This window comes from Rhinatrema bivittatum, chromosome 7 (genome assembly GCF_901001135.1).
Source record: "Rhinatrema bivittatum chromosome 7, aRhiBiv1.1, whole genome shotgun sequence".
Taxonomy (NCBI): domain Eukaryota; kingdom Metazoa; phylum Chordata; class Amphibia; order Gymnophiona; family Rhinatrematidae; genus Rhinatrema; species Rhinatrema bivittatum.
In genome coordinates, this window is record NC_042621.1 from 232,315,540 (window position 1) to 232,330,897 (window position 15,358).

Here is a 15,358-nt window from a genome sequence, read left to right on the forward strand (position 1 = left end):
CTAATAAAATGAAAAAATATTTTCAAAATAGCTGAGCAGAACATCCATTAATTAAACTTGTATACAATTTTTTAAAAATTTCCCAAACACTAATAATATATTTCAAAACAGCAGGCACATCAAATAACACACAATAAATAAAACTAATAGGGCTAAAAAATGTCCCCTGCTCTCCATATCTGTATTCTTTTGATCCCAGTCACCCTAAGATGGCCGTTAATTAGTTGGGGGTGGGAATGCATACAAACTTTCTCCTCTCTCATATATACACAATTTCTCTAACACACGTTCATTATCACACATTTTCTCATATACTCTCTCATACACACTCATGTTTCCTCTCTCACAAGCTCACTGATGTGCTCACATGCTCTCTCATGCACATGCCTACTGAAACACATGCTCGCTCTTATGATCACATACATGTTCTCACAGATATGCTCAGATTTATCCGCACTCACACATGCTGATGCACTTATACACATGCTCACTGGTATAAGAACATAAGAACATGCCATACTGGGTCAGACCAAGGGTCCATCAAGCCCAGCATCCTGTTTCCAACAGTGGCCAATCCAGGATATAAGTGCCTGGCAAGTACCCCAAAACTAAGTCTATTCCAAGTTACTGTTGCTACTAATAGAAGTGGCTATTTTCTAAGTCAACTTAATTAATAGCAGGTAATGGACTTCTCCTCCAAGAAATTATCCAATACACAGTCACTGATCTCATTCTCATACACGTGCTCACTTACACTCTGTTTCTCACACTCATACAATACTCACTAACTTGCACGGTCACATACAGGCTGATGTACTCCTACATGCTCACATACTGACTCATACCTATGCTGATGCACGTGCACTATCACTGTCACACATTTATATACATGCACACTGACTTACATGCTCAGTCATGCTCATATACATGCTGACATACTTGCATTCTCATGCTCAATGATTCACATGTTGTCATCCTTACACCCACTGATTTACTCACGTTATGTTTCATACTCACATACACATTCACTCTTTTTCCCCTCTGCCTGTGAATAATTAAAACAAAAAGTTTTTACTTACATTGGTGGTCAGGGGGAATCCAGGCAGGGTCTCAGGAGAGCAGGGGTCTGAGTAGGATTTTGAGGGGGAGGTGGCCCTTTGGTGTGGGAAGGCCTGGGGCTTGAAAGACCACAATGCTGTTTTCTTTTTAATTATTTTTTTTTTGTTTGCCATGACAGGAGGATAAGAGGAACCTACTGCACAGGAGAGCAGTGGAATCCGGGAGGCATTCAGTCGGTAGTGAGGTAGTGGTGGGAGGTCTGCTGGCTGCATCTCACCAGCAAAGACATTGTTAGGGGGAATATGAATGCAGGCAGCAGGACTGGTTCTCCTCACTGTGGTGGTGGTAAGAGAGGGGAAGAACTGCAGAGAGCAAGCCCATGGAGCCATCACCACTGCTGTGGGAAAAATACGGAGAGCCTCGGGGAGTCTCCTATTCAGTGAGAGATATTGCTTACAGGGCTGCAGTTGGTCGTAGTGATTCCACAGGCATAGGGCCATGGCAACTAACACTAACCACATGATTGGGGTGACTAGCCCACTGGAGCACGCACGAAGCCTTGATAGTAATTAAGGATTTTGTTTATAGTATTTGGCAACTGAATTATTTAAAAATTATTTTGCTAGTTTCTGATGCTGAAAGCAAATATTTCTTTGGTTGAAATACTGAAAAATAACAATCTGTCAGGCCGATACAGTACAATGCGCTCCGGCAGAGTGCACTGTTAACCCGCGGTTGGACGCGCGTTTTCGACACGCTAGCTTTACCCCTTATTCAGTAAGGGGTAATAGCGCATCAAAAACGCGCGTCCAACCCCCCCGAAACTAATAGCGCCCGCAACATGCAAATGCATGTTGATGGCCCTATTATTTATTTCCGCGCGATTCAGAAAGTAAAATGTGCAGCCAAGCCGCACATTTTACTTTCAGAAATTAGTGCCTACCCAAAGGTAGGCGTTAATTTCTCTCGGCTCCGGGAAAGTAAAAACTGCTTTTCTGTACACCCTCCGACTTAATATCATGGCGATATTAAGTCAGAGGTCCCAAAAGTAAAAAATAATTAAAAATAAAATAATAATAAAATTTAAAATCAGCCCGCAGCTCGCTGGTTGAAAACCGGACACTCAATTTTGCCGGCGTCCGGTTTCCGAACCCATAGCTGTAAGCGGGTCCGAGAACCGGCGTCAGCTGTCAAACCCGCTGACAGCCTCCGCTCCTTTTACCGCGGGCCCTAATTAGCATACTTTTATTTACTGTATTGCGCGCTCGCTCTCCCACGTTTCTTTCTGTATCGGCCTGTGTGTTAATAATATGTTTCAATTAAAGAAATATCCTTATTGCTTGCCCTTTAGAGAGGAATTGAAATTCCCTGCTTTAGTTCAATGTTGCTGACTAATGTATACTAGGTGAAATTCATAACTATTGTAAGTCAGCAAGCTCTCTTCTATATTCAACTTTCATAAAAAAATATTTCTTCATAGAGAGATGGTGAACGTGCTCATCCAAGCTTCTTGTTTTCTTCTGGAATGTTTGTACAGTTTGGCAAAGGTTTATGTAGATTAGCAAAGACTGATAAAGAATAGTCCAAAGAATCTCAAGACAGAACAAGCTTTTCAGTGGAAGGATGAATGAACTTGTGCCATAATCATTCGATTACCTTTTCACTATGAACATGTATTTTTCTATATATCCTTTTTGGTGTTCATGCAGGTAGTGAGCATTAGCTACTCACAGAATCAAGTATTGCTAGACTGTAGCAGACCTCACAAGGACTCTTCACAAGAGTTTTCTATCATTTGTTAATGAATGTACATATTAAACATGAGCTATCTTTTTTTCACAGTGTGGTGCCTTTGCTGGAATATTGATGCTCAGATTTGCTTCACCATGTTCCACATTACAGAATCTTCTGAAGTACCACTCTGACAATAAAGGCCTTCTATTAAACATAGAAAACTAGAAGAGAAAAATCCCATGAATTTTAATGTATACTCTGTAACATGACAGGCTTAAAGAAGGACTTTTCTAAACCTCTGTTTTTGTGCTGGATTCAGTAAGAACTGAAAATCTGTGTCAAAAATGTATTTTCGTTTATATACATATGGAGAACTCTTTTTGGCAGTAGGGTTCTGCATGTTCCTGTAAAAGAATTCTAGAAAAATGGTATTTTTTTTCTTTCAAATTTTTATAAATTGGGACAAAGAGGGCACATGTTGATGGTCAGAACATGAAGTAAAAGGCTTGAAAAGTTCCCTTGACTGGTCCGTTTGATGCTGTTTTGAAACACAAAAAGTTTCTCTTAATTGATTTATAGTGAATAGTTTTGTTTATGGCATTGCTGATGAATGAAGCAATAAGAATTAAGTAATATTAACGTATGCAAAATATTTTTGTTGCTACTACTTTTTTGAAAAGGCATTTCTAGTGTGTAGTAGTGCTTCCTCTTTTCTTTTATACATAATAGTGACCAGACATCTCCATCATATTTCTCAATGGACAGAGAGGGCACTGTGCAAAAGGATACAAAATAACCCTACAATGCTGACCTGAAAATATTAATGTTAGCATAAACTAGAGCAGATATTCCAGTCTTTCAGTGCCACACACTAGTCAGATTTCACAATATTTATGAAAAACGTTTGTATGTGCTTTGGAAAATTCAAATTTCTGTGCATTGTGTGGTTACCTTTCAAGAATTTGAAAGCTAATACAAGTTGGAATGCCTCATTTCAATGCAGAAGTTTCTGTTGTATATCGGGCCTTAACAATTCTCAGAAGGATCTAGCTGCATAACTAAGGTATTACCTGGCTTGATCCTTGCGGCTGAAAATTGTTCCCTGCCTAGGAAAACATAGGTGTGTCTTTCACAATATGCATACTTTTTTGCCATAATAAAAAACTAGGCATCCCAGAAATATGTTTGGGTCAGCGGTGTAAACTTAGTGGGATAGATATTCAAATGCTAAGTAGATAGCCGTATATCTTGTAGAGATGTGAATCGTGTCCTCGATCGTCTTAACGATCGATTTCGGCTGGGAGGGGGAGGGAATCGTATTGTTGCCGTTTGGGTGTGTAAAGTATCGTGAAAATCGTTAAAATCGTGAGCCGGCACACTAAAACCCCCTAAAACCCACCCCCGACCCTTTAAATTAAATCCCCCACCCTCCCGAACCCCCCCCCCCAAATGCCTTAAATTACCTGGGGGTCCAGCAGCACACTAAAACACGGCAACTAAAACCCCCTAAAACCCACCCCGACCCTTTAAATTAAATCCCCCCCCCAAATGCCTTAAATTACCTGGGGGTCCGTAGCGGCGGTCCATAGCTTAAATTACCTCCGTAGCGGCGGTCCGTAGCTAAATCGGGGGAAGGGGGAGAGCAGGAAAACCGGCACACTAAATCGTGTAGTCTTCAGCCGGCGCCATTTTGCAAAATGGCCGCCGCAAAATGGCGGCGGCCATAGACCAAAACGATTCGACGCAGGAGGTCGTTCCAGACCCCCACTGGACTTTTGGCAAGTCTTGTGGGGGTCAGGAGGCCCCCCCAAGCTGGCCAAAAGTTCTTGGGGGTCCAGTGGGGGTCAAGGAGTGATTTCCTGCCGCAAATCGTTTTCCGTACGGAAAATGGCGCCGGCAGGAGATCGACTGCAGGAGGTCGTTCAGCGGGGATCGCTCCGGCGATCGCTGAACGACCTCCTGCAGTCGATCTCCTGCCGGCGCCATTTTCCGTACGGAAAATGATTTGCGGCAGGAAATCACTCCTTGACCCCCGCTGGACCCCCAAGAACTTTTGGCCAGCTTGGGGGGGCCTCCTGACCCCCACAAGACTTGGCAAAAGTCCAGCGGGGGTCCGGAACGACCTCCTGCGTCGAATCGTTTTGGTCTATGGCCGCCGCCATTTTGCGGCGGCCATTTTGCAAAATGGCGCCGGCTGAAGACTACACGATTTAGTGTGCCGGTTTTCCTGCTCTCCCCCTTCCCCTGATTTAGCTACGGACCGCCGCTACGGAGGTAATTTAAGCTATGGACCGCCGCTACGGACCCCCAGGTAATTTAAGGCATTTGGGGGGGGGTTCGGGAGGGGGGGGATTTAATTTAAAGGGTTGGGGAGGGTTTTAGGGGGTTTTAGTGTGCCGTGTTTTAGTGTGCCGCTGGACCCCCAGGTAAGTTAAGGCATTTGGGGGGGGGGTTCGGGAGGGTGGGGGATTTAATTTAAAGGGTCGGGGGTGGGTTTTAGGGGGTTTTAGTGTGCCGGTTTTCCTGCCCTCCCCCTTCCCCCGATTTACGATTTTTTGACGATAAATCGGGGGAATTGGTATTGTATCGTGGCCCTAACGATTTTTGACGATTTAAAATATATCGGACGACATTTTAAATCGTCAAAAAACGATTCACATCCCTAATATCTTGGGGTCGGGCAATGGGTGAATCAAGGTGGGACAACTTATATGGTTATTATAACCGGATAAGTGCCTATATTCAGTCTTATCCAGTTAAGTTAACCAAATAAGTTAGGCCAGCTCAATAGCAGGTCTAACATTATCCGGGTATAACCTAACCGGTTAACTGGCACTTATCCAGTTATATTCAGCAGCTTAGCCATACTGCTGACTATCCATTCTAAATTAACCAGATAATTAATATCCATGTAACTTAGATAACCAGATATCTCTGAATATTGGGCCCAGTGTGCTTAATTTAATTTTCAATTATACTTTGGTGGTTTCTTCCCTGTTCCTCAGGTCTCAAAAATAGCAGGTACAAAGTACCTGTGTACCATTAGCAAATTATCAAGAGTAGATTGCATTAGTAGTTTCTCTTTGAAAACTTGCAAATAGTATGTGGATACATAAGTGCTCATGTGTTTTGCTACATGACAGCTTTGTGAAAATTGCTTCTTAATGCTTGACTTGATTGAGTTAATTGTGGGATTTCTTAAGAACCAATTAAGTCATTGCTTTGCTGGAACATAAGACCAAGAATAATGTCTTAATATTCAAAGATATATTCTTTTCATTGAGTATTTTACAACCAAAGCACTATATAAATATTCTGAGAGCTCACCAACTGAATCCCAAATTAAAAATATTAAAATGTTTCTGACTCAGAACTTAGATGGTGAACTTACCATGGTTTGGATGGATTTTTTAAAAGTTTATCTATAACTGTCTCAAAACTCATCTATTTCAAATAGCTTTTAAAGATATGGAAACTCCTTAGTTTGGAGTAATAATACTAGATGGGCCGTTTTCTTTAGTTATGCTTTATTAATGTTTAATTAATACCTTTATATGATTTTCTGATCTTTGAATTTTTAATAATGTAGCCACCAATTCTTCCCTCATACCATCCCAAGTTATGTTATTGATAATTATTACACTGTATTTTTATTCTTACTTTACTGCATTTCTGTTTTATTTTGTTTTATTTCGGTTTATTTTAATTATTTTATTATACTCTTATTTTATCATTGTAAACCGCTTTGAACAGTATTAGTACTGGTAAAACGGTATAGAAATGTGTTAAATAAAATAAATAAATAAAATAAATACAATTTTAAGACTGGTATCTAGCCCACAAAATTCATAAGCTAAATGCAAGGCCAAATATATGGAGAATCTCTGTTCACATCACTTGATCTTATGATGCTGCAAATATGATATTCTGTGCAACTCAGGGATTTATCAGGCTCTATTGCATGCAGATTTACCCCACAAATTTTGCATGAGAGATTATTGACATTAAAATTAGAAGATGCATTTTTACAGCATTCCTATAAAAGATGACATTAAAAATAAATGTTACCTATGTTTTTGGCTCCGCATTTTTTTGGTCTGAACTATATGGCATGGTGTTTGGGATTCCCCATGGCTGGCTCACCAATTGTCTGCATTGCTAATGTAAAGGGAAGCAGTTGTTTAGATGGCAAATTGTCTGCATTGCTAATGTAAAGGGAAGCAGTTGTTTAGATGGCAAAATAGCAAATAGATTTCAAAAGAAGAAGAACTATTAAACAGAAAGTATAACATTTTGCAAACAATGCAAAATACTGTATTTTAGTTGTGAGGCAGTTCAGGCATATACAGCGTATACATAATAAAGCTTAGGCTCTTTTTTTTTTTTGCATCAGCTAGAGAAGCAATCATGAAAAAGTTGTATAGCTGTCATAGTTGAATAAAACACCCACCTAGTGCATTTTTCTTATTAACTTTTTAAAGACATACATATTATGAAAATGGTATATTACACTGCTATAGTTTACAATATATTTTTCAAATTTACAAAAATACAGAAATAAAATTTCTTCCACTCAGATACTGAGCATTAACCCTTTGAGTACTAATTCCCACCTGCAACAGTGCAGAACACATTCATCATGACATATGTATTTTAAAACATTCCAACAATAAAAGTTGTCATATTTATGTACACTGTATGGAAATATAGTTGTATGTATTAAAAATATAGGGACTAATAAACTGCTAATAAAATCATGATGGATTAAAGCACGTAAAGATCATTACATAATGAGCTCTGTAAATTAAAAGAGTGACAGTTCATTACGGGGCTTGCATGTCAAAGCCAAATTCTTCTCTCTAGAAATGCATCAGTTACCCAAGCCAATAGGCAGTAATGGCACCGACGATGTTCGACTGTGCTGTGCATCGTCTTGTCAAGTATGAAAACACTACTTTATTTTTCAGTTTGTTTCAAATTCTGTATTTGTTTTCAAATTATACGGCTCCCTCTCTTTCCTTTCTCATTATAAAAATACAGTCTATTTTCATGGCAAGGCTAATTATAATTTTTAAATGTTTTAGTGCTTAGTGTCCAGATATTCAAGGAAACATGTAAACCTCTTGCTAAACATTCTGTTAGCAGGGGATGTTACTGACCTAGAGATGTCCTGTACTTACAGCATTCCTGAAATCCAGGAGGAATTATTTTTAGGAGGACAAATATGCATTGCATGATAAACCCCCATCTGGATACTAGTCTGGGGTTTTTGGGGGATTTTTTGTTTACCCATACGTGGAAATGTGTAATTAATAAACTTGCACAGAAAACCTGGGCATTCATTATCTCACCGCTGTGGATTTCATTGTTCACATAATTAGATAGCAGCATTGCATATACAGTCCTGCCCAAGTAAAATTAGGTACATTTAAGATAATGACTCTAGTCCTCAAAGAGTTAATGATAAGAACTGCACTCCTGAAACAGATGTGGAAACGTAAGTGTGAAACAGCATACAGATTTGTTCAAAAGGCATACTTTACAAAGTGGAAAACTTGTTGAGATAAATTTGTATGACTGCACAGTGTCGCATACAATGAGTACTGACTGCATGCTCTGCAAAGACATCAGAGTGAACCTTTATCAAAGCTATCATAGAACCTTATACAAAGGATTGTGCCACTTAAACTAGTGCAGTAGTGATTTTCATCAGTTTATAATGCTCTAGATTAATACCAACAGGGTTTTCACAGCCTTTTACAATACTGCTTTTTTTTTTTCTGCTTACACATGTAACACTAGAAAACAACAAATGATATAACCTGACATATGTGTCATGCAAAATACAACCAATACAGCACCATAAATGTAACAGAGACATTACCAAGTACTTCTCTCCAACAAGAACACAGAGACTATACATTACGTGAATTCAGAGTCCTTATGCTACTGGCAAATCTTTAGAGGCAGTATCGCTTTTGTGGATTTAAAAAATGTAATAGAATGCTTATAAAATGTGTTACTTTATTTCTGTTATTGTCAGTTCTGATTAAAAACTCATAATGCAGTAATATTTCACTACAAAAAATTAAGTAAAGTTTAGGATACTGCTATGAGTATATAAAAAGGTTTACAGTTGTCCTTAGGATTGGAAAATAAGAAAGAATGAGTTAAAAGCAAGCACATTTTTTAACACAGACTTATAGCAAAAGGATATTGCCCCTTAAAATCAGTTCTGTAGGCAAAGTTTTAAATGCTTTTCTGAAACACTTTTTTGATCTTTTATAAAAATAATTTTTTTTTCTGAATACTGTCCATACTTTTCTCCTTTAGTCTCCTTTTATTAACCAAACAGAAGCAGATGTGGTAAATCTAGGATTTGCTGATGTGCTACATAAACATGTAAAGTTAACTCATTAAAAAGACAAACACAAAAATCATAGAACAAATTTTAAAAGAAGCCTCCATAAAGTTTATAGTGATTTTAGTCAGAAAGGATTCTTTCAGAGATTTTTAATGGCCTGTGAACTACACAGTAGTTTCATTTTTCCAAGGGCCAGTTTTGATGTTTCCCGTACTATCTGAACTGTATATCATGGCTTCGTGCATGTTCCCCTTGAGTATTCCATTGTGATTGGTTGTGTTAAAAGGGTATGATTGTCTTCGTGGATGCATCTCAAAATGACCTGTATGGTGCACCGTGTCAGTTTCTGGCATTTTGGCACAGCTGTACACAACAGTACTTGCATCGCTGCTTTCAGGCTGGTTAATGGTAGGATACAGATCACTTTTTGCACAGCAGGTCCGCCTGTGTCCTGACTGACCATCGTGTGCACTGTGTGGGCTGTCTGTATGTGAACTGTGGATACTTCCATCGATGCTAGAAGGAATGTGATAAGCATATTCTCTTTCTGCAGCAGACCTGTGCCGACTGAAATAACGTGGTTTAGTTCTGCTTTTTAGGCACCTGTGAACATGCATGTTAGGTCTGAAAGCCCCTTCGCTGTGTACATGGATATGAGCATCATCATCCATAAGCTGCTCACAGTGAACCTTTGCACAGCATGGTGTAACTGGTGAAAGGCAGTTGACATGGTTTTGGACAGCTTGTAGATTGGTAAGTTTGCAGTGCCCAGCAGGTGTATGATTACAAACAGACGATTTATTAGGACAAGGTGAATCCTGAAGACATGTTGTATGAATCTGTGCATCTCCATTGACATTAACCTTTGGACGAACATTAACTTGCACCGAATATGCATTTCTTTTAGATCGGCAACAGGACCACCAACAATGCCAAACATCATCTCGCTTTGCACAGTGATGTATCAAAATGAATAGGCCCAGGGTCACACAAAATGCTCCATAAAGGCAGCTAAAAATCATATCCAAGAAGTGCCTTTGAGACACAGCAAGTGCACCAAAGGCCCATGTGGCAGTAAACAAAAATAATGTGAATGCAGCAGCTCGAAGCTGAGCTTTAAACGAATGTTCATTTTCCAACAGCGAAGATGAAATCATTGAGCAGGTTGTCTGGGACACTGACCCAGAGTCTGTAATATGGCTGTGGCCCATTTCTGCACTTTCCAGCCTCTGCTGTTCTTCTGTCCTTTCCTTTAATTCATACTTGCGTTCTGGATGACGCTTCAACTGCACATATGTGCAAAGAAAGTAAACACAGGTCACTAAAACAATAAATGAGACTGGTCCATAAAATGCACCAAGGCTGGGCTCCCATGCCATCCAACAGCTGAAAAAGCAAAAAGCAAAATTAAAATGTTAAAAAATTAAACAAAACCTATAAAAACAATGAACAATCATTTATATAACATAACTACACTGATGTACTGTATGCCTAAATAATTATTTCAAGATATTTGAGCATTAGACTTTTTATATACATTTTTTATAAGGTGCATAATAAAAACACCATGAATCAACTATTTTCATATGCATATTACATTATATATAAAAGAGATGATTCACTAAAGGTCACTAACATTGTGCATGTTAAAGTGGTTTAGTATGAAAAATATTGCACTGTAATAACTAAAGCCATTTAGGAAATTTTCAAACATTGCATGCATAAAAATTAGTACTTGCATGCATAAAATAGCATGTACATAAGTGCATGCTATTTTAAAACTGCTGCATACACATGTAAATCAGGGACCATGAGCAAATTTGCACATGTAAGAAAAAGAGCAGGCCAAAACATTTTTTGGAGCCAGGGTAATCTTAGGATCAGTGGGTTAACTGAACATTGGAAGACATGCAACAATACCTGTTCCTAATGCAGGAGACCGACCCAAAGGGTTAGGGGTCAGGTTATTGCTGTAATTTTCACTGATAATGACTCAGGAGATGAACAGAAGGTGAGCCAAGGGAACCAACGGAAGGTGATATTGTTGGACCAGATGTTCATCAGTAAAATTGCCCTACAGTCCAGGAATGCTTCAGTTAATATTTCCAGAGTGTAGGTCTGGAGTTAAACTGGTAGGACTATCCGGGAGTGGGGAGAGTGAGTGGCTGGGTCTACAACTGCCTCCCTGATCAGTTCTAGGTACTGGGGTTTCCCGGCCTCAGGGGACATGGGTGATGTGATACCCAGACTCAGTACAATAGAGGCAGAGATTTTCACGTTAGCATCTGCGTTTTTCTTTCTCGGTCAAATGGAATCTGCCCACTGCGTGGGTTCCCTTGGAGAGATAGAGAGATTCGCTTCCCTGTGAGGGAACTCAACAGGATGCTGAAACCTGGGGGCCATGCATGGGGGCGTTCAGGATTGGTCTCACTTCCAAGCCCTTTCTTGAAAACGAACATCGATCCAAGTGTAGAGTGATCAAGATATCCAGTGTTGTAGCGATTTCGCATTCCGCTAATTCATCCTTGATTGGAGCAGCCAGAAGACTGCCATAAGACTTTCATTGTTCCAGAGAAATTCTGCCACCAGCATACGGAACTGGATTGCATATTGACCCACTGTTTGTGATCCTTGATGGGAACGCAAGAGGTCAGCTGCAGTGGAAGAAGATCATCCCAGTTCCACAAAACCCTGTGGAAATTCTCCAGGAACTTAGCCAAGCTATTCACTGAGGGGTCATTATGTTCCCATAGCGGTGATGCTCAAGCCAGAACATGTCTAGTAAGAAGAGAAATGATAAAGGCTACCTTTCCCTGGTCAGAAGACAAGCTAGCAGCCTATAACTCAAACTTGATCTGACACTGGTTCAAAAAACCCCTGCAGGACTTTGGATTCACACTGTAACGAGGAGGAGGAAAAAGGTGGATGCCAGGCATTCTTGGTGAGGCATGTGGAACCAGTGGCCCCTGCACAATAGCCGAAGGTTATGTGGCAGTGCCTTATGCCTAGTTGGCGTCCATACATTGGCAGAATTTCTTCTTCATCCCCACAAGCAGCTAGACTTGCAAGGCAAGGCCTTGCAATAGCTGAAGCACCAGTGAGTCAGCAGAGCTCATGGCCTTTGCAATTTGTCACATTCTGGGAAGTGAATTCTTGAGCTGCTGTTAGGCTGTATCGTCTTATCTTGCACAGGTGCAAGATAGGCCTTAACAAGCTGTGGCTGACACATGATAGGAGCAGATCTTCTGCCTAGCCAACCACCTCCCCCTTGGATTGAGCCTGTGAGTTTTGGAGGTTGGCAGGACCTGCACATCTTTTCCAATGGAGATGGGAGAGAGAAGACTGCTGGGCGAGAGAAGTGAGGTAGCGGATTTGTCTGAAGTCTGGATAGGCAGCAGGCAAAGGAGAAAGTCTAGATCCATATTGAGATCAAGGCAGGCAGCAAGCAAGGCGTGGTCCAGTTCTGTTTTCAGGACTAGGCAGGCAGCAGGCAGAAGCATAATCTAGGTCTGTTCTGAGGTCAAGGCAGGTGACAAACAGAGGTGTAGCCTGGTGCCAGCTGGGGTTCAGAGCATGAGAAGGCAGTTCAGAGGGAAGTACATAGTAGAGCTGAGGAGACCCAGAGAAGGAGGACTGAAGAAGAAAACCAGGGAACATAGCAGGAACATGGAATAAGGCAGGGACTTGGAATAGGACAGGAAAACGCAGAACAATGAGCACTGCTAATCTTAGCAGGAGACCTGTTGCAAAGGTGTCGGTTAGCTGTGCGAGTGGGGTTTAAATTCACCTAGCAGGTGAGGTCATCAGCCGGCGCCACAAGGGGATTTCCTATTCTGGGGCCTACATGTTAGAAGTGTGTGAGAATGTGCACCCCTAAGGAACAGCAAAGGTAGCCTGCAGCATGGAGGAGGCATGGCATTCGGGTGAGTGAGGCCAGATGTGGAGAGCCTAACGCAGCCAGCCAAATATAACAGAGCTATTCCATCCCCATTTTCATTGTCTTCCTCTGAACCTTTATTAGTTCAGCCTTATGTTTTTTGAGATTGTGCAACCAGAACTGCAAACAATACTCAATGTGTGGTTGTACCATGGATCAACACAGAGACATTATTATATTTTCTGTTTTATTCTCCATTACTTCTTTGGATCATTCCAAACATTATTTGTTTTTTTGATCGCCGCTGCACACTGAGCTACAGATTTTAGGGGTAGATTTTAAAAAGGTGCACATGCTACCCGGCGTGCGCACATGTACACCGGATTTTATAACTTGCAGGCGCATGCAAATTATAAAATCAGGGGTCGGCGCGCGCAATGGGGTGCACAATTGTGTACCTTGCGTGCGCCGAGCTGCACTGCTTTCCCCCATTCCCTTCCCACCCCTTCCCCTAACCTTTTCTCCCCCTAGCCCTACTCTAACCCCCCCCAACATTTTTATTTTACCTTTTACATCTGCCTCCGGCCAGGAACAAGTTGTACGTGCCGCTGTGTCAGAGGCCTCTGGCCCTGCCCCCTTCTAAATGGCTATATGTTTAAGGTGGGACATTCCAGGTAGCAATGTCAAATAAGCAAGTTGAGATATGGGACTGGATTCCTGATGAAATTTCTAATGTAGAGAGGTAAATCTGGGAATCATCAGCATAAAGATTTACTGTTCCTGCTGCCATGCCTCTCTCTGGGAGACCGGGCCTTCTGCCATCCATCGCCCCTATTGAGAGAGATGGCTTCAGTTACCTCCTGTCTTCCCCATTGGCTCAGCTATTTATTTATTTATTTACAAACTTTTTTTTACCAACATTTGTAGAAGCACATCATGCTGGTTTACAATGAACTGAAAGGAGGAAATTACAATAAACGAGGGGAAGGAGGGTGGGCAGGCAGGAAAAGGGAGAGGGGGAAAGGAGAAGGTAAATGCAGATGGAAATGATAGGAAAGGAGAGAGGCAATAATATAACTGAGTAAATAGGAACTGTGTACAGGCTGTATACAATACAAGAGGAACTATATCCAATACAAGAGGAACTATATACATCTTATGTATCGCTATATACATCTATGGTCATTCTTATATCAGAAACGGCTGCTATCATCAGGATAAGTAGGTGGCAAAGTTAAGGAGGAAGAGGGTTTGAATGGCTGGGGACGGGTTAAGGGGAGAGCAGGGGTAAGGAGGGGTAAGGAGGGCAAGAAAGAATGATTCAAGGGCAGATCATGGACGAGCTTTTTCGGGGACAGTCTATGTTGGGTTCTCATCAGGGTAGGCCTTCTTAAAGAGCCATGTCTTGACTCCTTTCTTGAAGTTGTGCAGGGATGGCTCTAGACGGAGGAAAGTGGGGAGGGAATTCCAGAGGGAAGTACTAGCGATGGAGAAGGCCCTTTCCCTGGTGAGGGTCAGATGCGCAGATTTGAGGGAAGGGGTGTGGAGGGTGCCTGCGAGGGCAGTTCGTGTGGGGCGGTCAGTTGAGCGGAAGCGAGGCATATCATCAAGCCAGGTGTGGCTGTGTTTGTATAAAGAGCTGTGAAGGATGGTAAGAGTTTTGTATTGTGAGCAGAAGGAAATAGGTAGCCAATGCAGGTCCTTTAAAATAGGGGTGATGTGGTCCCTTTTGCAGGTATTAGTTATGATTCTGGCCATGGAGTTTTGTAGAATCTGGAGGGGTTTGATGGTGGAGGCGGGAAGGCCTAGCAGGAGTGCGTTGCAGTAGTCTAGTTTCGTGTGCATGGTGGTCTGTACAACAGTACGGAAGTCTTGAGTGTGGAGGAGGGGTTTGAGTTTTTTAAGGACATTTAGTTTATAGAAACCCCCCTTTAGGAGAGATTTGATGTAGGGTTTGAAGTTTAAGTGTTGGTCTATCAGGACGCCTAAGTCTCTTACGGATTGAAGTTGAGAGTGTGCTGTGGCCGTATTCTGGAGTGTGAGGTGGGAGATATGGTCAGGGTGACTGGAAATAATAAGAAGTTCAGTTTTAGATGCAATTAGAGCTAGGTGGAGGTTGGATAGTAAGGAGTTTATAGAGCTATCAGACATGGGCCAATGTCCCACTCCCAGTGATGTCATTTGAGTGGGGGGGGGGGGGGTGCATTCAAGCACCAATAGTCAATGCTGTGGTCAAGGGATATGCTGCTCCATGCCTCTCTCCGGAGATCGGCATTCTCCATCTTTTGCCCCCTGATGAAAGAGATGTCTACTATTGCTTCCTG

At 41.4% G+C, this 15,358-nt stretch overlaps 1 protein-coding gene across 3 annotated transcripts in view; it reads right to left on the minus strand.

Annotated features, from left to right (window-relative positions):
* Positions 1–7,134: 7,134 nt before the first annotated feature.
* The window catches only part of ADGRA1 (adhesion G protein-coupled receptor A1), a 1,158,413-nt gene continuing 1,150,189 nt past the window's right edge, over positions 7,135–15,358 (minus strand). For all 3 annotated transcript variants that reach the window (XM_029609977.1, XM_029609976.1, XM_029609978.1), the window contains one exon: positions 7,135–10,543. In XM_029609977.1, the coding sequence (XP_029465837.1) occupies positions 9,322–10,543 (1,222 nt within the window). In that variant the 3' untranslated portion in view covers positions 7,135–9,321. The remainder of the gene's footprint in view (positions 10,544–15,358) is intronic.